This window comes from Heteronotia binoei, chromosome 12 (genome assembly GCF_032191835.1).
Source record: "Heteronotia binoei isolate CCM8104 ecotype False Entrance Well chromosome 12, APGP_CSIRO_Hbin_v1, whole genome shotgun sequence".
In the NCBI taxonomy this organism is placed as follows: Eukaryota; Metazoa; Chordata; class Lepidosauria; order Squamata; family Gekkonidae; genus Heteronotia; species Heteronotia binoei.
The window spans coordinates 51,038,021-51,064,280 of NC_083234.1; the positions used below are offsets into that span (position 1 = coordinate 51,038,021).

Here is a 26,260-nt window from a genome sequence, read left to right on the forward strand (position 1 = left end):
CCCCATGTTACCCAGGTATAGAAACATTCAACAAATGTTCAAGATGTCAGCATATCTCTCTGATATCACCTGTCCCCATCATCCAGAATAGGATAGGGAACAAACAAAGATAGCACAGCATGTTCCTCTGTACTGAGGACTGCAGCATGCCCAATTAGAACCATGTGGCTACCACATTTTTGGGAGCTTGAATCCCAACTTTCTGACAGGTGGAGACAGAGGGAAGATAGTATGACCTCTCCAATCATATCCAGACACCTCTCCTGCTCATTCAGGAGAGGAAGTGTTCTTGAACACCCTAGGACTTCTCCTGCACAAAGTTTTAGGTCCCTGGAGTAATAAAGTATGAAGAAGAAAGGGGCTGGTTATTTTTGATTCTTTATTTTTGCAAAGTGGACTTTCCAGAATAGCATAGTGTGAAAAACTACTTACGTGGAAGCACTAGCAATGAAGAAGCTGGAAACTAAAACTGAGCTGAGCTGTAAAGCTCAGCTTTTGACCAGCAAGAAACTGATTCATAGCAAAAGTGAAGGAACATTCATCTAACCTTACTGCCAGCTGGGCAGGAAAAAGACACACATAGGAGCATGTGGAGTACTCTTATTGGCTCTGGTGTTGAAACCTTTCATATGTACCACAAGAAAGACTGCATAGTAGAGGTGTAGTTTGCCTGATGATGATGAGATGACATGGCTGGGCAGCGTTACTGATGTAACAAACACAAATTTGACCAGACTTTGGAGGATGGTGGAAGACAGGAGGGCATGGCGTGACTTTGTCCATGGGGTCGCAAAGAGTCAGACTCGACTGTGTGACTGAACAACAACAAGCTTGCCTGAAATCCTTTATTCAAGTCCTGTGCATGGTTAGCTGCCAGAGAAGCCCCAAGTACTTCTGACATTTTGCACCACCAGATGCAGTCTCGGGATGAGCAACTGCCGCTGACTGGTTGCTGCTGACTTTGATCACTTTGTATAGCACATTCCCATGTAGTCTGCTGGATTCATGAGGTTACGTTATCATGGTCTGCTGCTGTTCATCCCAGTAATCTTTGTTCTCCAACCTTCCTCCACATCATGTAGCCAGCATACTTTATCTCACACCAGCAGTGATCATGGGGATTGTGAGCCCAGAGGAACCTGCCCCTTCCTACAGCACAATTAATTTTGCAGGCACTGGAGAAATCTCTCAGCCTTCTCTCAGTGTGAGTGCCTTGCTACAGAAAGCTGCAGTTGGTAACAAGTAGGGAGTGGGTGTAGATCCTTGTCTACCAAACCCCATTGAAAGATACTCAGCTGTGACAAAAATATCCAAACATTTGTTGATAATTACCAAGACTGGGGTTTTGAAAGTAATAAAGGGGGTTATCAGGTGGGGGTGGTGGGGTACACCTGTTGGGTTTAAAGTTTAGTCACTAGGCCAGTACTCACTTGTAGATAGCTTGCATTTTCTGTTTTGGGCTGTTCAGTGGAGCTATGATCCTACAAGATCAAAAGTATCCTGAAAGTTTGGCCAGCAGTAGCACTTGCTGAAGTAATTTATAGGTTACAGTCCCTGTTTCTCCTGCTTATGCATTGGGCTATACTTGCATAACATCACACCATTATTACGGTGGTGTTTTGCCAGTATCTTGTTGGGTGCTTTCTGTGCTGTTCAGATTTAGTACATGTGCCCATGAAGGATCCATTGCTGGCAGGAAAGGTTGTTAAGCCAGTTGAGTTTTGGTTGAAGAAGGAATGGTTGTAATCAGTGCATGATAACAACATATTGAGAATCTTTTAGCAAAGTTTAAGGGAGAGGATCCTCTTCCCTTGGTTGCCTGCCTGCACGGAATGCATTGGCCTTGTATTGCTAGATACAGTGGAGGATCCAGTTCAGTATTTGTATTGTGAGATGCAGTACTTGTAAAGATTCTGAGCATAGCTTTGCTAGCAATGGGTTGTAGACATGTTTATTTTTCTTGGGTGTTTTATGCAGTCTGTCTGGTTCCTCCAAGGATTTCACAGTCTTCACTGCAACATTGTGAGGTAGGTTACCTGAAAGAGGGTGACTGACCCAAGATCATTCACAAAGGTCATGGCAGAGTGGGGATTTGACCACAGGTCTCCCAGATTCCAGACCCAACACTTGCAGAAGTATGCTAGCTTCTGTTATCTGATGTTCTGGTCCCCAGAGTCCCCTGTTAGTTTCAAGTGACGGTTGCACACTATGTGTTATGTTCTAGACTAGATAGATTGATCAAGAGTGAAGGGTATGTATGGTCCTATCTGCTGGTAGGAAACTGAGCTACTGTTTTATTGGGACCTTCCAACCTGAAAAATTTGTAAACTTGTGCCAAATGCAGCCCACCAGTTATGCACTTGTGGCCTCATGGATATTCACATAACGTTCGTTTGTTTCATTTATTTATTTATTAGATTTCTATTTTGGTCTATTAGATTTCCATCCCAACCTTTCCTGAAGGCCTAGTTTTCTCCACAATGGAAAAGCAAAATGGCCTCACTTTATCCCCCAACACTATGGAGTAGATTAGGCTGAGAGTGTGTTACTGGCCCAAGGTTATCCAACAGTCTTCCATAGCAGAGTGGGGGTTTGAAGCTGGTTCTCCCAAATCCTAGTCCACTACTCATTGGTTCGCTGTGCAGTTTACTGAGAGCACGGTAGCCCACAGACTGTTCTAGCTAGCTGCAATACACCAACAGTCCAGTATTTGGTTTTATTGTCTAGTCCTGAAATGCATTGCATCAAAATAAAGACTGCTGCTATTTACACAGAAAAGGTTAGATATACTTTATGTTGGTGCTCATGATTTATAGTTTGAGTTTCAAGGACTGGTATCAAAGTATATCATGCTATAGATATCCATAGCTACAGGGAAGTATGCTGGGGAAGTATGGTAAGCCTTGTTCTGCTCTGTGGCTTGAGATCTCCAATCCCATGTTGAAAACTTCCATGTTAGTTTTTAAAAAAAACATTTCGAAGGATTTATTCCTGCGGTTGGGCTTTTGACCAGGCAGATATTCTTAAAGCATTAATTTACTAGAACAACAAAAATGTTACAATCAACAGGTTTGGTTTTATGGTAGTTACAGAAACAAGTTAATTATCTGCTAGTGTGGAGCAGTTGAATGAATTATAGCATTAATATCTGGCCATCTAATATTGTGTTATGCAGTAGCTTTAGACAGCTCTGTTTTGTAATGCTGCATGTTGAAAGTGTAGCCCCTTTCAATGTTGCTTTGCTTCTGTTGTGCTAGCGTTTCCAAGCCAACAAAACATGATAGTGTTCTATGGTTATTGCACCAGTAACTGAGTGTATCTTTCTTAACATGAGTTTTGGGAAGGCAATTTTTTAAAAGTTGTTTTTGTAAGCTTTTTTAATCCTTTTCATCTTTTGATTTTATTTTAAAATTAAAACAGTACATGAAGCTGGCTAGTTTTGTATTACAGTGCTTTGTAATAAAAATAGAATTTTCTGTAAATCTATCTGAGGAATTTTATTTTCTTTATAGTACGTGATTTTTGTCAAATGCCACATTCCAGATTTTCTTGTGTCAATTTTAAAAAATCCTTTTTACAACATGATTTCTTAGTACAAAGTGTTCTGCCATCTTGCTTATTTGCCTCTGAGGTAGGTTAGGCTAAGAGAATAGTTTGCCTAACACCTTTGAGTAAAGTCTCTTACTTTGAATCTGAATCTCTGAACTGTACAACAGTTTGCAACAGCAGCTGAGTTGCTGTATACCAAATGGTGTAAAGCTGATTTGCATTCTGTACTGGACCTGTGCAACACCCCTCCCACCTTCTTACTGGGATATAAGATTCCAGGGATCTCCATTCCTACTTGTATCTGACTAAAGAAGTTCTGAATCTCAAAATGTTACGCCCCCAAAATTTTGTTGGTCTCCAAGGTAGTACTAGACTCAAATTTAGCTCTTCTATTGCAGATTAACATAGCTCCCATCTGAAACAGACTTCTTCTGAATCCCTTAAAATATGCAGTGGATCTGGACATGTTTTGGAACTGAAGTGTGTACAAATCAGCATGCAAATTATGTTTTTGTTTTTCTGTGTAGTATTAAAACAATTCCTTTTGGTTCATTACAATGCATAAAAGGATCGTTAGCATTGTCTATTGATGTATACATATGAAGCTGCCGTATACAGAATCAGGCCATCCATCTCAGTGCTGTCCACTCTGACTGGCAACGGATGTCCACCTTCAAACAGAAAGATATCTTTCCCAGTGTCTGCTACCTGAGATCTTTTAATTGGAGATGCTGAGAACAGAACCTGGAACCATCTGCATTTGTTCTTCAGTTAAGCACAGACCTTCCTGCATTGAGTTTACTATTATAGAGACAATTGTTGTCAATATGTTCTTTTAAAGTCACTTATAATATTGGTGTTTCTCTCCCCACCCCCGATGATCTAGGATAGGGTTAGAAAGCCAAGCTATTTCTGGTGGACTAGAAGTACTCTTGCAGGGAACACTGGACTAGGCAGGTGGTAATCTGGTGCAGCAAGACATGTTATTTAAGGAAAGTGCATACGCAGGGTCACTTAATGTATATTGGCCATGCATATATGTATATTTTTCTATGGAAGCTATTTTTTTAAAGGTGCACAAAATAAGATTTATCTATTTATTATTTTAGATTTCTATCCCACCCTTCCCAAATACGGACTCAGGGCAGGATAGAAATTATAGTCTGTCCACTGCTGGCATATTTTTCCTTGTGGTATGTGGTACCAGCTTCAAACATCAGATGTTTTCTGCAATAAAATTAAAATATGTTTGAATCATATTGCTCTCTACACAAATAGTATTTTGCTTTTTGGTTGCCAGTAGTTTCTTTATATGCAGGAGGATTTGTTTTCACTTCATGCCTAGTTATAGGTATGCAGTGTATATTATCTCCTCCTTTATTTTACCCTCATAAGGGTAATGTGTGAGGTAGGTTAGGCTGAGAGAAAAGTGACTAACCAAAAGTTATCCATTAAGCTTAATGATTGTGTGGGGATTTGAAGCAGGTCTTCCAGCACTCTAATCTATATAGCACACAAGCTTTCACACTAGAATATACTAGTGTTTGGGTTCTGTATACAGTACTATAAATGCGGGTCATGAAGTTAATATGCAATCATTTTTAACCACATTTTCTTCATGCAAAGTGTCCCGTGAACATATTTGCATGGAATAAATATGCTTTGAACTCAAAGTACAGAGAAATCTCTTCAACATGACTATATACACTGCTGATATCTGTTTATTTAGGTGATTATATAGTTCCTCTCCAGAAGCTTGCTCAAGGCAGTTAACCATTACTGTATGGTAGTTCTCCATGTACCCTGACTTGAATGGCCCAGGCTAACCTGATATCATCAGGTCTCAGAAGCTAAGTAGAGTCAGCCCTGGTTAGTACTTGGATGGGAGACCACCAAGGAAGTCTGGGGATTCTACACAGGCAGGCAGTGGCAAGCCACCTCTGCTCATCTCTTGCCAGTGGGGCGAGCTATGATTATACAGCACTTTTTGCCACCAATTCTTCCATGTAATCATGACCAGAAGCATTTTTGAGAGTGACTTCATGGAAAAATTCAGTAGTGAAAATTATGTGATTTGGTAAAAATAGGCTGCAAAATAGCCACTCTAATAGGCTGCAAAATAGTCGCAGACACTAGGAGTCTGTTGGAGGGCATGTGTTGACTATAGTCTAATTACCTGTATCGTTCCATCTGATTCTTAGTGCACTTCTTGTTTTCTAGAAATTGATAGTTTAAAAAATCACATCCAGTTTCCACACCACAGGCTACTCCATCTAGAGAAGCTGACAGAGGAAAAGAGTTATTTAGACAAGACTTTCAGGGACCTGTTAGAGGTGTCCAGTGACACCTCTTCTGCTGTTGTGGAGAATGAGGTTCCCTAGGTATTATAGTGTTAAGCATAGAAAAAGAGAAATAATTGCTCGTAGGGCAAACCAATATCCCTGTGGGGTTGGGGGAAGGGGAGACACTTAGTAGTGGGAGATTCAGTTCTTAGGAATATTGAAAGAGTTCTGTGACATTGATTTTGACCACACGGTGACTGGCCAGGGAGGAGGTGTTGGCTTGCAAAAATAAGATAGGATGAATACAGAGAAACTTTGCGAATGTATCATGGTTTTCACTGTGGAATATATGGAGCAGTTATGCTGGAGCTCCTGTTTTCAAAAGGGTATTAGAAGCACTCATCTAGTCCTCTTTCAGAGATAAATGAGAGTTTATGGACAAAATAAACACTAACAAGTGATCATCAGGTGAAATTGTTGATCTCCTACTGAAAATAGGTGATGTTGCCATAGAATGTAGGAATTTATCCCTATGTTTGAAAGATTCAGAGGCAATCCAGGTTGCTACAGATATCCAGCCTAGTATTTGTTACCAATATATTGGTGAAAACAAAATTATTAAGCCCAAAGAAGAATTAACCCCAATGAGGAAGAATCAGCATGGTTCTGTAAAGAAGTGGTCTGTCTCTTGGAGTTTTAGGTAGATTGTTGGTTCAGTATAGCTGTTCTTAAGATTTCATTAATTTATCCCTAGCTCTGCAGATTTTGCAATCAGGCTTGCATCCTTTTATGAATCTTCACTGGGGAAATCCCTTGTGTGCTTATCAAGAAAGAGTGACTTAATTTAACTGTTTGTTTTCTGTAAGAGGAAAACTGAGGATGGACTTTTGCAGTTCCTTCTGCCTCTGTATTTTTCAGCAGACTGGTCTCAAATGCTACTAGTAGCAAGTCCTTGGCTATATGTGAATCAGTGTTCCCTCTAAGCAGCAGAGTCTTGTGAGCAAAAATTCTACGTTGTGAGCTACTGCATTAATTATTGTGCTCTGGGGTCATCCTTCCTGAGCTAAGACAAAAATGTGTGAGCTGGAGGCTAAAAATCTGTGAGCTAGCTCACTCTAACTCAGTTTAGAGGGAACACTGATGTCAATGATGCACAAAGCATTTTAACCTTTCCGTTTTATGACACTTAATGAAGGGCTTGTTTGTGCTTCATTCATGATGGGAGGAAGATGGGCAACCAGCTTGCTATCTTGAATGATTGTGCAATCTAGTACAGGGGTGGCCAATTTGTGACTCAGAAGCCACATTCAGCTCTTTCACACATATTGTGTGGCTCCCAGAGGTTGAGGAGGAACTTAATGCAGGTGTACTCTCAAGTAAGCATGCTTAGCCATCAGGACCTTAGTCAGCCTCTGAGTGCTGACCCATAGGTAGGCAACTATTTCCACTGTGTGTGAAGTGGGGAAGGAGGGAGAAATAGGCAGGCTTGCAAGCTCTTCTGCTCTACCACAGAGGTCACCTGGAGACCCAGAGCAGGAAAAGAGGGTACAAGAACCAAGGGAGCCACTGGAAGAAGGAACAGAATTAAAGAGGGCTGCACAGGGTTCCCCCTTAGTTTTGTAGCTCTTGTAGGAGCTCTATTTGCTAATCATGGTGTCAAGAAAAAGAGAGATGTATAATGATGCAAACAGTGGTCAATGATTTTTATGGTACATGTGTGTTTCCTTCTGTCATTTGTGCCAGAAAATCATTTCCTAAGCTTTCCCTTTGCTGGTCTAATGGGGACTGTTATTATATAGACAAGACTTTCAGGGACCTGCTAGAGGTGTCCAGTGACACCTCTTCTGCTGTTGGGGAGACTTTTTTTTAAAGTCTCCTTCTAGCATGGTTGTGTTGGAAAGAGCACACATGTATTTTATCTTTCTGTGCAAAGAAAGTATTGAGAGTTTTAATAAAAATGTGTGTAATATTTGTTTGAGCTCCATGGCGCAGAGTGGTAAGCTGCAGTATTGCAGTCCAGACTCTGCTCACGACCTGAGTTTGATCCCAGCGGAAGCTGGGTTCAGGTAGCCGGTTCAGTGTTGACTCAGCCTTCCATCCTTCCGAGGTCGGTAAAATGATTGTCCAGCTTGCTGGGGGTAAAGTGTAGATGACTGGGGAAGTCAATGGCAAACCACCCCATTAAAAAAAAGTCTGCTGTGGAAAAGTTGTGATGTGACGTCACCCCAGAATCAGAAATGACTGGTGCTTGCACAGGGGACTACCTTTATTTGTTCATGTTTGCAGCTCTCAAACATCTGATGTTCATGTTTGCAGCTCTCAAACATCTCTGTGACTCTTACATTCAGAAAGTTTGGCCACCTCTGGTCTAGTTGATGGATGAAGAGCAAGGATCAAGCCTCTACTGTGGATTTAATCAGGGTCATCTTAGGCAGGCTGCAACTTCAGTTCTTTATAACATCTCTCAACACAGCTTTGTTCTGAGCATCAGTACAAATGAACTGTTCCGTATACATGATCAGAACAAGCAGGTTTGTGAATTGGAGAGCCTTTATTTGAATTACTAAAATGCCCATTGTGATAATGCAGTGGAGAGGGGGTTATATCTGAAGGGAGGTCTTGTATATATTATAAGGACTGCTTTGGGTGCAGTAATACTCTGCACACAAAAAACACACATATTTGCTTCCCTTTAAGATCACTGTCAGCAAGGCCAAGCTACTGGGTAATTTGACCTTGGTGTAGCTTTAGTATTAAATGCACTGATTTATTTTCTCCAAAAGAACAGTTAAATGTCAGCTATTCCCTTATGTGGGCGAAACCAAATTCTACATTCAGAGATACCACCGGAGTGGAGATTAAAACGGCTCTCCATTACTGGCTGTCATGACCATCACTGAAATCTCACCTGAGGGATGGGGCAAACACATTGCAAAAGACTTCCTTGCAATAACACCAGCAGTTCAGCAATGGTAGCAATTTTACTTGTATATCTTCTCTTTCCTGTTTATTTGAGATATTTGTATACCACCTGTCTGCCTGCATCAGGCAGGTCTTCTCATTGATTAGAGCAGAGGTATCAAACTCATTTCTTATGAGGGCCAGATCTGACATAAATGAGACCTTGTCAGGCTGGACCATGTGTGTACCGATTTAAAATTAGGTAGCAGAGATAAAACACTTCATAAAGGACACAATTAAATATTTTTTTAAAAAAATTAAAACATGCTTAAAACATTAGCACTCATTAGTCTTAAAGGTGCTTTCTTTGTATTTTTCCCATGGGATCCAAGGAACTGGACAAAGGAAGAAGAGGGGGAGGAGCCCCCTCTTTCCTTCCTTCCTCAGGGGACCAGGAGGGGGAGGAGCCCAAGCCGATAGAAGGAGAAAGGTTTCACTCAGTAGCTCTGCTGTGCAATTGAGAGAGCCTGGCAAACCAAGCTCTGCCTCCCCCCGCTCTTCCTCCCCAAGGCCTCAGCCAATGGAGAGAATAGAGGTTTTGCTCTGTAGCTCCTGTGCAGTTGAGCAAGCTCCTTTGCAAGGCTAGCTTCTGTGCAATTAAGCAAGCTGTTATGCAGAAGTAAGCAAGAGAGAGGGAGAAGGAAGCAGACAACAATTGCTTGGGGGCCTGATAGGAGCCTTCCAGAGGCTTGATTTGGCCCCCGGGACGCATATTTGACGCCCCTGATTAGAATAATTGTCTGCACCAGGGGTCCTCAAAGATGTTGAATTTGCTGGCAGTTTTGGAACTATAAGAAAAGGTGCTAGATGGCACCACAGAATGCCTGCCATTGTTTTCATTTCTCTGAGCGCAGGGGGAATCTACCATTTTCATATATTTGAGCTTACATTTGGGAAGGGGGTTGTGCTATCAGATTTTTTACAGTCCCCCCCAAAAAATTGCTTTAAAGTTTCAGTTAAATGAAATGTTTGGCTGGGGGTGGGGGAGTTAAGCTTTTGAAGGGATGAACTTCCAGGTAATAAATAATGTGCCTGAGTTTAATCCTAGTGAAATAGTGGTGAGTGACCTTTGTAACCATCTGCAAGTTTGTGTGGGATCAAGGACTCTGAAGGGAATACTGATGAAGCCAGAAAATCTATAAATGTGTATACAGTGAATTTTACTTGAGGGGGGTGGTTTGGCATTGTGCATGTGATGGAGTGGATTTCCCTGGTTGAGATGGGGGGATGTAATTTCATACTCCTTTCTCGTTTTTACTGTCACTGCTTATAGGGGGAAAGTTCCTCTCAAACAAACACACTCTTCATTTTTGCTGGTGATGTGCAGCTGTTGTGGTGAAGTAGGTTTAAGCAAATATATGCCCCTAATGAAAACAAATGGGCCAGGGTAGTCCAGTCTCATCAAATCTCAGAAGCTAAGCTCAGGGTCAGCCCTTTGTAGGTATTTGGATGGGAGAACACAAATCCAGGGTTGCTATGCAGAGGCAGGCAATAACAACATCCTCTGAATGTCTCTTGCCTTGAAAGCCCTATGACGTTTCCATAAGTCAGCTGTGACTTGACAGCACTTTCTACCACCACCAATGAAGACAAAGAGCTGAGTAGCAAGCTCAGGCACCCATTATCCTTTAAACTGTGGTTGATGCCTGAACTTTGTGGGAGGTACCTGGAGCTTGTCTTCTCTTTTTCTCCCCTTCCCATTGTCTTATTATCTCTGCTGCGCCTTCTTTATCCTGTTGTTGCATTCAGCAGAACTGAAAACCAGCTAAAGAAGTAGTGTGAGGTCAAGGTAAAGGATAAAAAGATTTTCACAAGGAAGAGGGGCAAGTGGAAAGTGAGGGAACGTGAATTGTGACAAAATGAAGAGCAGAAAAGAAGATAGAGTAGGACAAAGGAGAAAAGAACTTGAAAAGGAATAAGGATGGGAGTGTGGGAGCTAGGAAGCAAGTGGGCATCAGAATACACATCAGTGGGTGCTATAGTACCCATGGGTGCTCTGTTGGGGATCATTGGGCTACACCATTGTCAACTTTCCCATAAACTTCCTTTTAAGACTATCTGCAGATCTGTTTACACGTCTGCTGGCAGTTGCATGCTTTCTTATGTTTACATTCTCTATGCCCAGTGTAGCAGTCCCAAAGTGTGTTGTTTACTAGCCCATAATATCTGTTGTATGAAATTAAGTAGTGCTTTCTTGGTACAATCGGATGTTAACTTTTGAGTAAATAAGGTTACTTACCAAATGGCAACTTACTGTGGTAGTAACAACAAGCTTTTAATAGACCATGAGTATAGGAGATATAACCCAGTATCCTGTTCATTAAAATGGTAATAGTTGCCAGATAGTCAGTAACAGCTTACCTCCTGGAGCCATATAAAAAATGGAAGCAGCCTTTTCTCCAAAGCAAAGGCCTCTTAATCCAAAATGATGTTTGCAAGCCTTGCTGTGCTGTTACATATTGAGAATCTGTGTTGTATTTTCTGTAGTCCAAATACATTCAGCTTGTCATGACTGAGAAGTTTCACAACAGCTCACACTTTTTTGAAGAGCAAACACACTATGTCTTCAGAGCTGCTGCATATTGCATGCAGGACAAAATTGTTGCTGTGTGTCTTCCCTGTTAGATGAAATATCTGATGATTAGCCCAAAAAACCCTCAAAAAACTATACTTAGAGCCATGAAATGCCAAGCATGGGCATGATCACGGATTTTTTAAACCCTAGTGATATCAGAGGGGGAGTTAATCTCATCTACATTTCTCCCATTGAGATCAATGGAACTTAAATGCTTAATTTTGAATAATTTCTCATGTATCTGATTGTTTCACCTGAAAACAAGACAGGACTTCCAACACATAATCTGTTACTAGATCCAAGTGGGCAGCCATGTTGATCTGAAGCAGTAGAACAGAGTAGGAGTCAAGTTGCACATTTAAGACCAACAAAGTTTTATTCAGAATGTAAGCTTTTGTGTGCTCTAAGCATACTTCATCAGATGAGGAATGAGGTACAGTGAGCAGAGTTACATATAGCTGGTAGGCAGTGGTTTAGAATGCAAAATGGTACAAATTTAAAATTCAGTAACAGAATAGTAAAATTAACAAATTGAGCAAACCTTTGAGCTGGGTAGCATAAGCATGAGAAACCAATAAAACAGTAACATGTCAAAATGGGAGAATGTCTATTAATCACTATTATTATAAGCCTGGGCCAAAATGAGGGCATTTCTTTCTCAAAAGTTTTTCTCATACAACTAATTTACCTTTTAACATGTAACATACATATAGTTGGCCATTAGAAAAAAATACATTAAAATATAGTGGAAGATGGGTTTAGTATATGTAATGAGATAAACAGCCAATATCCCTAGTTTGCCATTAGAAAAAAAGAATACAATAAAATACAGTGAAAATGGATTAAGTATACTCAGTGAGAGTGGGTTTAGCATATGTAATTATGTATCTCATTTTTTATCTCATTATATATGCTAAACCCACTCTCACTGAGTATAGTTATACATCCACAGTATTCCAGTGTATTTCTCTTTTAAAATAGTGTATCAGAATATTTTTTTTGTATTGACATACTCAAAATAGGAATGTTGGCTGTTTATCTCATTACATATACTTAACCCATTTTCACTATATTTTATTGTATTCTTTTTTTCCTAATGGCAAACTAGAATGATGCTTACATGTTTAAAAGTAAATTAGGTAGACAAGAACATCCAATGTATTTCTCTTTTAGCTGTATTGACATACTCAAATATTAACAGACGTTCTCACATTTTGACATGTTACTGTTTTATTGGCTTCTCACGCTCATGCTACCCAGATCAAAGGTTTGCTCAATTTGTTAATTTTACTATTCTGTCATTGGATTTTAAATTTGTACCATTTTGCATTCTAAACTACTGCCTACCAGCTATATGTAGCTCTGCTTACTGTACCTGATTCCTCATCTGATGAAGTGTACTTAGAGCACATGAAAGCTTGCATTCTGAATAAAACTTTGTTGGTCTTAAAGGTGCAATTTGACTCCTTACTATAATCTATTACTGTAATTGTTGGAAGGGGGAATCTAGAACATGAAAGTCTGGTAGCATAACTGAAGACTATTATATCTCTGCCCTTTTTAATTGGGGGAATGGGAACAAAATGGAACTTTCAAGGAAGTTCTCTTGCTGCCAAGTTTGCAAAAATTTTAATGCATTTAAACTAACCCTACGTGCCAGGTATGAAACAAAAACTATTATACTGTTCCCTCTGTGAGATTGTGGGACAACTCCATTCCTCTGAATAGTATCTTATCTTCATCTCTTCCTGCAACCAGCTGTGAAGTGGCATCATATTTGCATTTTTAATAGTAGCAGCCCCTGTACTTTGGAATAGCCTGCTTAAAAGTGTGAGGAAGATGCTCACTCCTGTCTCAGCATTCACAGGAGGTTGTAAAACTAAGCATTTTGAAGAGAAACTGGGATTTGATTTCCTGAATTTTTTTTTGTAGGGACACAGATTTGCAGTGTAGGGATTGTGCTTTGGGATTTTATAGTGTACTGGTGTGTTGTATTTGTAGAAATATGTGCCCAGTTATCTCTTACACAAAGATCACCGTAACTTCATGCAGACCTGCTCTTCCTTCTCCTCCCCCCAGCAGTCCCTTCTGACACTGCGAAAGTTGAGTCCACAAATGTTTTCATTGAAAAGATTGCTATAGTACAAAGTAATGAGTAACTGAAACATGGGATTACTGTTCCTTCAAATCTTAATGAAGAAGGAAAGGAAGTTAGACAAAATAACACAGAAGGTATAACAAATACTACAGAGAACTTGAATGAAAGTGAAGTCAAAGAAATAAGAAAAATAATTGGTGGGTGACGTGCACATAAACGGCTGTTGAATAGTTCAGCTGGTGCTTGTTCCATGCAAGCCAAGGATCAGCCTGACTCCTTTAAAATTAGTCAATGATGATGACATGAGCTTTTGTAGGCAGGACATCACATGCAAGAAGTGGACTATAAAAGTCATATGTATGTCACTTTTCATTTGCCCACTGGCTCTTTTCTCTGTCAAAACTATAGTAGAACTTGGTTTGAAATTTCTTAGCCCTTGCACAGTAGTGGGGTATCTCTTGTGTTTGCAGGATTATGTCATACTCTGATTGTGGGTTGTATAGCTATGAATGTTAAAATATTAAATGTTAAAAGGTTCCTGGGCAGCAAAAGGACAGCAATTCCAGTTTTTTGTAATGCATTGTGGTAGTCATCAGTGTTACAGGATTTAGAGGGAATTAGAAGCACTATATGCCTTTCTTTTGTTCCTAAAGGGGAGCACAGCCTACATCCCATACTATCCATCTGGAACCACACAAGTAACTGGGTGTCTGTATTTTCATAGAATCCTTTCATTGAGTTTATGTTTGAAAGTATCTGAAGGCAGTCCAGTCCACTCCACTGTGCTGTATTGCAGTCTTCACACTCAACATTTGTCTGATTAGCCCCGCATGTCTAATGTAGTGATAATTGGTATGGAAATAAAAAGCAAGTGTCTACACACCTGATTTTAGATAAATTTTGAGCCTAGAATTTGAATTTTCTTGGTAGAATCTAAACTGCCCAATCAAGGAGACCACATTGGGAATACTTGCATCTAGGAGTTCCTTATTGACAAGAATACAGAGACCTGTTCTCAGTTTTTTTCACAAGTGCCCTGTGCTGTTTTTCTAAGGCTGAATGATATAGTGCTACCTGTGAGAAGTACTTCAGTACTGCATGAAGAGGTCTGAATAATGTAAGAGTAGAGGAGTGTTTGGGCTGCTTTGTCTTGGTTTTTTCTTATGCTGAGTAACTTTGATGTTTAAGAGCTTGCAGCCTTGTGCTTGGTCTTTATCTAATATGTGCAGGGCTCCAATGATGCACAGTCACTTCATTCAGTGCTTCTTTTATCTTGGTTCAGAGAGGTGATGCTGTCCAGCCCATGAAGAAATAATCCCCACCCCTTGTTTTCCTCAGTCATAAGCCTTTACTGGCTAACAGGAAATGGAATGTAAAGCTAATCTGATCTTGACCAGTCTGAGCAGGATGTACTCCAGTGTTTTGTGTTGCTGGGAGGAAGAACTAGAAAGATATATCAGGCAGGTTTTATGATCTATAATTCGGAAAGGCAAATAGCCATTCCTAAGACTTTTCAGAAGAAATCTTAGAAAATGTTTAGTTTTTTTAAATTATTAGTTTCTCACACAACTTAGTGGCATTTCAGACAGACATTTATTCTCTTCATTCTCAAGTGCACTTCAGTCTCATATCATTCATTAACTGGAAGTGGATTTTGTCTGCTGTAACCTTAAATGCTAAAAAAAAATATGCCACAGCCATGCTGTTTAGTAGACTTTGGTTCCAAATATTACAGATCTGTCAGATATCACAGATTCATCAAATATGTCATGATGAAGTTGTTGATACAAAATGTGTAGGTGATGGAGCACATGGGGCTATCTAAAGTGTTTGTTATACCTGGATAGCTTAATCAGCAGATGTTCCATGAAAACTTTTTGGTAGGCTTCAACATGTTATACTTGGGCATAGTGCTTGGCTGGATGAGAGAGTTCTAGCTATGGAGATTCTTGGATTATATTTATTATCTAGATCAGGGTCCCCAAAGTTGTGCCCATTGACACCTTTTCTGGTGCCCGCCAAGTGTTTTTTAAAAGTTGGCAAGTCTAGGTGGGGCCCTTGCTCGGCAAGGTTTCTGATTGGCTTTTGGAGATTTGATTTAATTTCCCTGTCTCACTTTCCCTCCATCTCTCTCTTTCTGTGTCTGGTCTGTTGCCACAGGAAGCCATTCCCCCCCCCCCCTTTCCAGAGGAGGATAGGGAGGAGTCCTCAGCCAATTGAGGGAAGGGGTTCTTTCCTCTGTGAATCCATGTGACAGGAGGCTCAGCCAGTGGGAGAGTAGGGAGAGCCAGTAACTGCCAGAACTAAGGTTGGTTGCTTTTTACTGACAGAATCAGCTTTTCTGACTAGCAACAGCACTTGGACAGGAGAGAAGAGCGGACTCAATCAATTGCATGCAAGTACTCTTGATTGATAGTTTGACAGGCCAAAGGTTGATGCATCACAGTCTTAACCAGCTGCAGCCAATCGGTTTTGTCAAGGCAAAAGGGCTTTTATTGTTTTATAGAAGATAGATTTATTGGACTTTTGGCTGGCCCCCCCCTGCACATCAAGACTCAGGGTGGGCAACAGCAAGTTAGAAAACGTATTGTAGATTAATTATTAAAGACAGATCAACACAGCAACGAATCAAAATTTAAAATCATACGGCAACTGAGACACTAATCAAAGTGAGGTTGTACCACCTGTGTGTCAGTGGAGACTGGTACAGTGACAGAGAGGTGATGGTGGAGAGGTGACTGGGGGAGGCCAGATTAGATGGAAACTTTGCTGCCTCAGTTGTTGAATGCCTGGCAAAACGTATCTGTTTTACAGGCCCTGTGGAACTGAGTCAGATTCTGCAGGGCCTGGACCTCATCTGGAAGAGCGTTCCACGAGGCCAGGGCCAGAGCCAAAAAGGCTAGACAAATATTTGGGCATGGTACAGCTCCCATCAAGATAAAGCCTAGGTGTGAGAGCTCCTTCCTTCAAGTTATCCCCAGATGAAATCAGTCAAAAGGACCTCATTTCCCTTGTGTCAAAGGAATTTGTCTCCTCTGCTTGCTCACCCTCTTTGTTATTCCCAGGAAGAGATACAGTCTAGTATTTGGCATCCCCTAGACCAGAGATGTCAAACTCATTTGTCACCAGGACTGGATCTGATACAAATGTCAGTTTGTCAGGCCAGAACATGTGTGCTATAAAATGTAACGCCTAGGTACCAGAGATATAAACTTTATGAAGGACTTATGCAAACCCAATTAATGATGTTGCTTTTTACTCAAAATACAAACATGCTTAAAATATTAACATTTTTAAAGTGCTTCCTTTATTTAACAGTCTTTGATAACTGACACCTCTTGTTCTCAGTTACTCCATCAAAATCTGAGGTCAACATCCGTGCTGTAGCAATCTTGAGTATCATATTCAAGTGTGTATCTGTAAGATGAGAATGCTCATTAAATTTATTGACATTTATTACAGAAAAAACTTGTTCACAGACTTCTTGTCTCAAACATAGGCAGAATTTTAGAAGCAAGAACCTTAAGCTGGGGGTAATTCAGACCCAACAACTGGTAAAATTTGCTAATGACAACTTCAGAAAGCTTGTCCTTCAGTATAGTATCACAGTGCTTCTCGACCTACCTGCAATTTCACTGGTAGGTGAGGAAATGTGTGAATGTCCCATCTATTGACTGTACTGGCTCAGTATGTGTAATCTGTCTTGAGTATGCCTCTTACCTTAGAGAAATTTTTCCAGTCCATCCTCCCCCCCCCCCCCCGCCCCGCACAAGTAATCCCAGGGTCCTCTTCCCTCTCTGAAAATACGCTTCCCCACTACACTAGATCAGCAAGTTTTTCCTCTGCAACCCTGAAAGCATTTCTGTGAAGCAGAGTTTCTTCCCTATTTAGAGACGTCCACCCCAAAATGTACATACATATAATATAAACTCTTTAAGAAGCTGGAGCCACCACTCTCAACACTTGCTCAATCCACCACAAATATCGTGAACCCTCCACAGATTCACCGCCCATCTGTCAATGACCAGAATTTCTAAATCATCTCTTTTCTCCTACCACCTCTGTGTGATTCATCAACACCAATCCATTCCCCTCCAAATGTCAAATCTGCCACTGACCACTTCTTTCCTTGCACTTCAGTCCCACTTAGAGATCTGACTTCCCACAAAGACACACGTACTGAGATTTGAGCATGGGGACTAATGGCTGGGAGACCCAGCTTTAAAAGTGCCACACTGCCATGGAAGTTGCTGGGTTACTTTGGGCCAGTCACACTCTCAGCTTAATGTACCCTGCCCAGTTGTTGTGAGAATAAAATCATAGATGGAGAGAGTAATACTCATAAATTGCTTTAGGTCTCTGTTTTGGGAGAAAAGCAAGGCATGGATGCCTAAAAAATAAAAATGATGCAACAAAATCTCATTAAGTATTCAAGGTGGCTCCAGACACCTGTTTTATCTTAGCCTCCATCTACACCCCTGCTCTTGCATGTCACCCCCTAAACATAAACACTCAGCACCCTTTTGCACCCCAACAGCTATATTTCTCCTCTTCTCCTATGACTTTTCAAGCACATTTCCTACCATGCACCCCATTGCATGCCCTTTAGTCCTTCCCTTCTGTGCCCCGTCTTCCAGTCCCTTACACCCTACCTCAGATATACTCTGACATTCCAATTCCTGTACTACTTCTAATGTCCATTTCCATCAGCTCCACCACTACCACCTTCACACATTATTGCTTTCGCCCTCCTCCACTGCTCTCCTCTGGACACATTCCAGCCTATTGATATCCTTCTTAAATTGTTGTACCCAAAACTGAACACTATACTCTAGGTGAGGTCTAACTAAAGCCGAGTAAAGCAGTGTCATCACTTTGCATGATCTGGACACTATACTTTTTTTATACAGCCCAAAATTGCATTTATCTTTTTAGCTACTGCATCACACTATTAGCCATACTGTATAGATGGAACTCTCTGTTTGGAGCAAGTGATGTTCTGTATTCTTGGTGCCTGGGGGGGGATCAACAGTGGGAGGGCTTCTAGTGTCCTGACCCCACTGGTGGACCTCCTGATGGCACCTGTATGACAGAGTGTTGAACTGGATGGACAGAGTGTTGAACTGGATGGGCCTGATCCAACATGGCTTCTCTTATGTTCTTATGTTCTCTTATGACTTCTTGACTGGAATACTGTACCATTCTTTATGTGGAACTGTCTTTCAAAAATGCTCAGAAATTATATATGACTGTCAGGCTGTTAATGGAAGAGACTGTTAAAATTTATGAGATTATTTTTTTTAAGTAACTGGCTACCGGTTGATTTCCATGTCTATTTCAAAGTTCTGGTTTTGATATTTAAAGTTATAAGTGATCCAGAAGTGGGGCACAGAGGCCATTTGCTGCCACATGGATCTGTTTGGTGTAGTAGTTAAGTGCAGGGACTCTTATCTGGGAGAACTGGCTTTGATTCCCCACTCCTCTGCATGCAACTGCTGGAGTGACCTTGGGTCAATCCTAACTCTGTCAGAGCTGCTCTGGAAAGAAGTTTCTGTCAGAGCTCTCAGCCCCACCTACTTCACAGGGTGTCTGTTGTAAGCCTCTCTGAAACTCGTTTGGGTAGTGAAGGGTGGGGTATAAATCCAATTTCTTCTTCATCTTCTGTCCAAGATCTGTAGTCTTCCAAAAAAGCTGTGCTTTGTTTTCCTCTGCTATATTAGTGGGAGGAGCAGATAAATGGAACCATGCATTCTCTGTTGTGGCACCAGAATTACTAAGTTGCCTTCCCAGAGAGATTGGCTCTGCTCTGTGTGTCTACAGATGTTTTGCTGAGATGGTGAAATCCAGAGGACTCTTGAGTTAAACTGATGTTCAGCTTTTCTGGTGTGTTAAAAAATGAACTACCATTATTTCTTTTGATTATTCTCTTTTTAGGCAGCTGGTTCTTTTTTATTTTATATTTACATTAATTTTGCTGATGTGAATTTGGTTGTTTTGTTAACTACTATGAAGAGTGAACAGTGTGGTAAAATGTTTTTAGTAAACAAAGTTTGTTTTTAACTCTTTTATTCTAGTAATGAAGATGTTGAACAGCCTTGGAATCAAGATTGACTGACTATCTTCAGAACCTCTAACCAGTACAGACTTAGGCTATTCCTTGTCTGTTAGTGGGTTCTGTGTAACTTAGCAAAATTTGAAAAATGCATGAATTTTGAAAAACCAAAGTATCCAAAATGTATTAGACTTCTGGGAATGAATGGTGGAGAAAGGGGGTTATGAATTGGTGGACATATTCAGCACTATATCTGGAGGCAACTTATATTACCTGCTTTCGTTCTTGTCTGAACTTGCAAGGCACTCACTACAAAATTTTCTACCGGTAATACTTCACACACTTTCATAAAATATACAGAACAAACACTTCCTGCGTGCTGGAAATGGTCATGTATAATAGTCAGTTTGTTGATGTGGTTGAAATCCTCAGCAGTAACCGAGCACTTCTGACAACTATTGAATTTTAAAGGTGATTTTATTAGGATACTTAGATTATTCAGATCCATTAAAAATGTAGGCAAAATTTTTGAAAATCTCAGTTGTACCCTTTGGCTAAAGAGTTTGTTGTGTGCAACACTAGTAATATAGTAATTCCAACAAGTTCCCAGCCTTTTCCTTAACTGTAAACACCTGCTCAGAATGGTTCATTGCTCTGAATTATTGGAATGAGTAGCATACAGCTTGCAACAATGCAGTTTCCCATGATAATTCTTGCAGTACAAATGCAGTACCTTGAAAAAACATCTACTACTGATGTTCAAGTTCATATAGAGTGCAGCAATTTATTCTGTTTCCTCAACTGATTTAGAAATTACTATCCTACCCTCTTTCTGCAAAACAATAAGGAGAAAAGGTAACCTGGCCACCCAAGTAAGACTAATTCTTGCTCCAAACAACTTAAATCACAGTGGTTCCACTATGCATTGGATAAATAGAACCCAAATATAGGTTACAGGGACACTGCACTCTTGCACACCATAAAAACTGTTCTTTTGCTTTTACAAAAGACAATGTGTGAATGCAAAACTCCATAAGATGTGCATCTAGGACTTGAGGTCAGGCCTATCAATAGGTTTGACACCAATCTGCAAAGATGCCATAGTGAGTCAAGGATAAGGAAAGTCTTGACCCCAGGAATAAATAATCATGTTATACTTCTGGAATTTTTGGAAGAAAATTGAAATATGCACAATATCAAATTATGCACAATACTGAAACTTATTTTATAGCTTTAAAAACATCAGGTACATTATTTATAAATCAGCTAGCTTTTAAAATTGCACTATGTGAAATACAAATATACAAACCTCTTAGTTTCTACAAGCAGCATTGCAAATATACTTAAGAGAGAGAGATGAAAACTGTTGCACAGTATGCTACTTTATCTTTTTTGTCACCTGAGAGATGGGGATGTTTTGAAAACAAATAGTAAATTTTGTAAAAAACAAATGAAAATATAATATGGACAGAAGTGGTCTCTTATAGTCACAGTGGGAATAGGAACTTTATTTATTTCATTTGTACTCTGACAATCTTCCCAGAGGAAAATTAAAACAACTTACACCATTCTTTCCTCCATCTTTTTATCTTCACAACACCCAGTGTGGTAAGTTTAGTTGAGAGTATATATTATTAGCTCAGGTTACCCTGCAAGCTTCTAGGGTAGAGTGGGGATTTGAAACTAGTTCTCTCAGATCCTAGACTGAAACTCTGAGCACACCACATTAGCTCTCAACGTAATGGAAATTGACTTAAACTGAAAGAGAAAATATTTCATAGTTTTTTCATAGCTCCCCATAATTTCCATTGTGGAAAACTAGGAAAAAATTCCCTTAGAAAAAACTTTCTAGTTTTCTGATCTCCCCCCCCCCCTTGTGTTGTGCTGTTCTCCAGACTCCATTTACATCACTGAGAAGCAATGTGGTAACATATTTGAGTGCCCTGTTGAAGTGCAGAATTGAAGGCTCCCTCCAGCTTGCCTGTGTTTTGCTAGAAAGTGTAAGCAATTGGAAAAAACAGGTTGAATTTTGGTGTTAGTCTTGTAAAAAGGAACAGCATACTTCTTGAGTGGAGAATTCATTGCTTTTGAAGAAGATTGTGGGTATATTTGGGTTGGTAGTGGTGACAATGAAAAACAGGAGGAACAGTCTGAAGTTCTGTAACTTCCTGGTGGTAAGACAACTGCTTTTTATTACAGGTGCACCTGGTAGAAAAGCATAAAAGTCACCCACAAAAATTAACAAAGCTCTTCTCTTTGGTTTGTTCTAGAGTCTAGCCCAGCTAGAGAACCTGTGCAAGCAACTGTATGAGACAACTGACACAACAACGCGGCTTCAGGCAGAGAAAGCCTTGGTTGAGTTCACCAACAGTCCAGACTGCTTGAACAAGTGCCAGCTCCTCCTTGAAAGAGGGAGTGTACGTAAGCCAACAGGCCTGCTTTCAAAACACCTAAGTATTCCATGGCGGGGAGGGACTTTGTGTTCTGGCTTGGTACAGAGAAGCATTGGGGTACCAGCTGGTGTACTGAGCACTTAGTAAATGTGAATGTATGAAGTGAAAGCTCATCATTTTGCTTCTAAGGATTATTATTGTTGTCATCTTAATTACTCCATCCCAGCCTAAACCAGGCTCTGGGCAATGTACATCAGTAATTCTTTTCTAGAAGAATGTTATGTGGAGCACCATAGGCCTTTTAAAATTAGTAACTAGGTAGATGTAGCCCTGCATTTACTTACCTTGCAAAATGATTTCTGTAAGGGGCGATCTGTGTATTGCTTGGCCGTATCTACATATTGCATGGCCCTGTCTGCATAGTAATAGACATGTCTGCAGTGTAAGCATAGGTCAAGAAGATGAGAGTGTTGTGTAGAAGGCAACTGAGGGGGAGGACAAACAGCAAAGAAGCAGATGGCAAGGAAAGGGTCAAGCAAGCCTTACTTCAGTATTCCTCCTCCTCTCAAACATAGGCTCTCAAGGAAACCTTCTGTGTTAAAGAATGAGTTAAAATGATGTTCCCATACTTTACTGGAGTATATGAAGCCAATACATTTGATACAGTTGCCATAATCCAACATTAGCCAGTTTCCAGCACTAGTATTTCCATCACACTATCCTTGAATCCAAATGAATGCTGAATTTGATCCCATAACTGTTTCTGAAACAGATACTCTTATTTTTACTAAGTTCTTACATTTGTGCATTCAGTCAAGGTCATAAGGCATCTAAAGAATCATTACTGAGCTTTAGGGTACTTTTAAAAACTGCAAGGTCTACTAACATCTAGAACAACTTTGTTAAATGTGCATTTGTTGGTTGCTTGAGGCAAGATTTTTGCATGTTTTCCCGCTAATAATACCTCTTGGATCTGACTTGGAACAAATTTGTTATAGATATTTTGTTAGCAGTATTGGAATCATGCACCTGTCAGTTCTCTGTGAATTATTTCAGATTGAACACACTGATCTTGTCATCTTGGGGTTATGAAAGTTACCAGCTCTATACTTTGCCTTTCATGACTAGGCGAATCCTGCTAGGAAAATAATGAGGGCTCCTGCAACCGGTGTAACAAATATTCCTTGGGTCAGAGTAATTTGCAAGGGAGTCGAAGGAGGTGACTGTGGACCATTTATTGAAAAACCCTTACAGTGAGATATCCTGGTGAATTATAGGACAGTTTCAAGTTTTCTTTTGGGATAAGATGATAGAGTTGGAAGCAGAATAACTTCAGGTTTGTCAGTTGGATTTCCAACCTAATTAAGTGACAAATAACTGCCTTAGTTGTGCGGCTGAATGATCTACAATTGTAAATTGGTATGGGTAGTTCTTCCCTTTTGATCCCGTTTGATCTACCGTATTTTTCGGACCATAAGACGCACTCCCCCCCCAAAAAAAAGTGGGGGGGAAGTGTGTGCGTCTTATGGAGCAAAGGTACGTACCTTCCTGGGGGGGGGGGTGATCCGCTGCCTCTGTCCGGCGCTTCCCCCACGCCTCCCTGCCTGGCTCCATCTTCTTGCAGCAAGCGCTGGGATCGCTCCACGTGGCCCCACCACAAACCCAGCGCTTCGCAAGCGCCGGCTGTGGAGGGGGCACCTCTGCAGAGGGGGCACCTCTGATGCTCCCTCCGCCTCCGATCCCAGCGCTTGCTTTAAGCATCAGAGGTGGAGCCAGGCAGACAGACAAGGAGGAAGCACGCTGCCCTCTCCACAGCCAGCGCTCATGAAGTGCTGGGTTTGCGGAGGGGGCGGGTGCTTCCTCCTTGCCTGTGTGCCTGGCTTCATCTGTGATGCTTAAAGCAAGCGCTGGGATCGGAGGGCGGAGGGCGTGATCCCAGCGCTTGCTTTAAGCATCAGAGGTGGAGCCAGGCACACAGGCAAGGAGGAAGCACGCTGCCCCCTCCACAGCCGGCGCTCGCGAAGCGCTGGGTTTGCGGTGGGGCCACGTGGAGCGATCCCAGCGCTTGCTGCAAGAAGATGGAGCCAGGCAGGGAGGCGCAGGGGAAGCGCCGGATTGAAGGCAGAGGCAGCGGATCGCCCCCAGGAGGAAGGTGCGCCCTATTGTCCGGAGCGCCTTATGGTGCAAAAAATACGGTATTTATCACAGTTTACTTTTTTCATTCTGTTAAATCCTTTAAAGCATGGTTTTGGCATGTCTGGTGTTGTCTTCCATTGGTTTGAGGGGGATTTGTCCGATCTTGCAGAGATTTCCCTTGGAGGCTGATTGAATTTTGTGGGAACTTCCATGTAGGGTCTCTTAAGAACCTTAGCTCTTTCCTATGCTTTTTAATATTGAAACCACTGAATGAAACTATATGAAGTATTCTGATGATACCTTAGTTTGTATTTCTTTAAGCCTCCAAATCAAAGTGGTTGAACTCATTAAGCAGGCTGGATCTGACATAAATGTCCCTTTGTCAGGCTGGGCCATGTATGCCATGAAATGTAATGTCAGGTGCTGGAGATATTTTACCATTGACTGTGATCCATACCCTTCCTCAGCAAAGCTCAGGGCCAAACCAAACCTCCTCACTCCTTATGGTTGCCAGCTCCAGGTTGGGCAATCCCTGGAGATCTGGGGGATGGCCCTAGGGAGGGCCTCTGTTTAAGGAAGGGAAGGACTTCAGCAGGGGATGTAGTACCCTAATATAGGCTCTTCTGATCTACATTTGGACTGGTTTCCCTCCAATTGCTCATGGACCAGATAAGAGCTCTGGCAGGTTGGTTCCAGTCCCCAGGCCATACTTTTGACATGTCTGCTCCAAATCTGTCTTGAATCAGTGTTTGGAATCAGTAGCTGGATACAGCAGTCAGGTGGATGAGGGAGAACCAAGAGAAGCCAAATAGAAGTGATGTTAGTTGGGAAGCCAAATGCTTTTGTATGGAGGGTTTCACTTGTTTTAGATGGATCATGTTGCATCCATTTTGTCAGGTGAAGTTTCTTCAGCACCAAGTTTGTGAAGTTGCTAAAAGTATCTCCTATCATTTGCAATCTGATTACAAAGCTGTACACCCTTCTTGATTCTTCTTACCTGACCACACTGATTCATACCTTAGTGATCTCCAGATTGGCTACAGTAATATTCTCTCATTAGGGTTCCCTTAAAGGTAATATACATTGCAAACCTAAGCAGAGTTACACCGTTCTAACTCCATTGAAGTCAAATCCAGGTGAGTAGCCATGTTAGTCTGAAGCAATAGAATAAAGCTAGAGTCCAGTGCCACCTTTAAGACCAATAAAATTTTATTCAAGGTATGAGCTTTTGTGTGCAAACTTATGCCTTGAATAAAACTGGTAGTGAAGTAGGTTGAAGATGAACACCAACAAGAAGAAAATTTATATTCAGTTGGGTGTCCTATAGACTTCTTAAGGACCTGACAATAAAAGTTGTAAGTATTCCTGGTAGTGAACTAAATGAACACCAGCGAGATGAGATGTCCTAGGTAAGCCTCACATTTTGAAAACTTCTTCCAATCCAGTTTGCTATTGGAGAACCTTTCCGGCATCAGAAAGTTGGCAGCTTTGTTCCATGAATTAGACAGGAGTTCCGAGTTCCAATAGGAAACCTGATTGAAGAAGTTTTTGAAATGAGAAGCTTACTTAGGACAGACATCTTATCTCATTGGTGTTCATCTTCATCTTAGTTCACTACCAGGAATATTTACAACTTCTTTTGTTGGGTCCTTGATGAGTCGGAATATAAATTTATAGTGGACATTTTGGACTGCAACAGGTTCTTTTGAAGTATTGTGAGACCTTATTTCATGGTTGTTGGAACTGTGTTTGGTTCAGCTATTTGTGAGCACATCATAAAATAATTACTGCATCTTTAAATATCAATAAAGGGCCTGTGTGCACTACTCAGCATGCTTGAGCCATTGCAGTCAGCTTCTGTATGTTAGTCTGAATATAATATTTATCAGAACACTTAGTTTTGTATGGGATAAACATTGGGCTAAGAGACCTGTCATTTCTGGTTCCCTACTGGACTTCTTTTTAAAGACTGGTGTAATATTTGCTACTCTCCAGTCTTATAACAGCAGCTGAATTTAATGATAGATTACATATATGATTAATAATTCAACGTTGTTACATTTGCATTCCCTAAGAGCGCTCAGGTGTATGCTATCAGGACCTGGAGGCTTATAGTTTATAATTTCCCTCGTAGATCTAGAACAGCGGTGGCCAAACTGTGGCTCGAGAGCCACATGTGGCTCTTTCACAAATATTGTGTGGCTCGCGAAGCCC

General features: G+C 41.0%; 1 protein-coding gene across 3 annotated transcripts in view; it reads left to right on the plus strand.

The window, feature by feature from the left end:
- Positions 1 to 26,260, plus strand: part of XPO7 (exportin 7) — a 76,913-nt gene that overhangs the window by 2,815 nt on the left and 47,838 nt on the right. For all 3 annotated transcript variants that reach the window (XM_060251410.1, XM_060251411.1, XM_060251412.1), the window contains exon 2: positions 21,788 to 21,934. In XM_060251410.1, the coding sequence (XP_060107393.1) occupies positions 21,788 to 21,934 (147 nt within the window). The remainder of the gene's footprint in view (positions 1 to 21,787; positions 21,935 to 26,260) is intronic.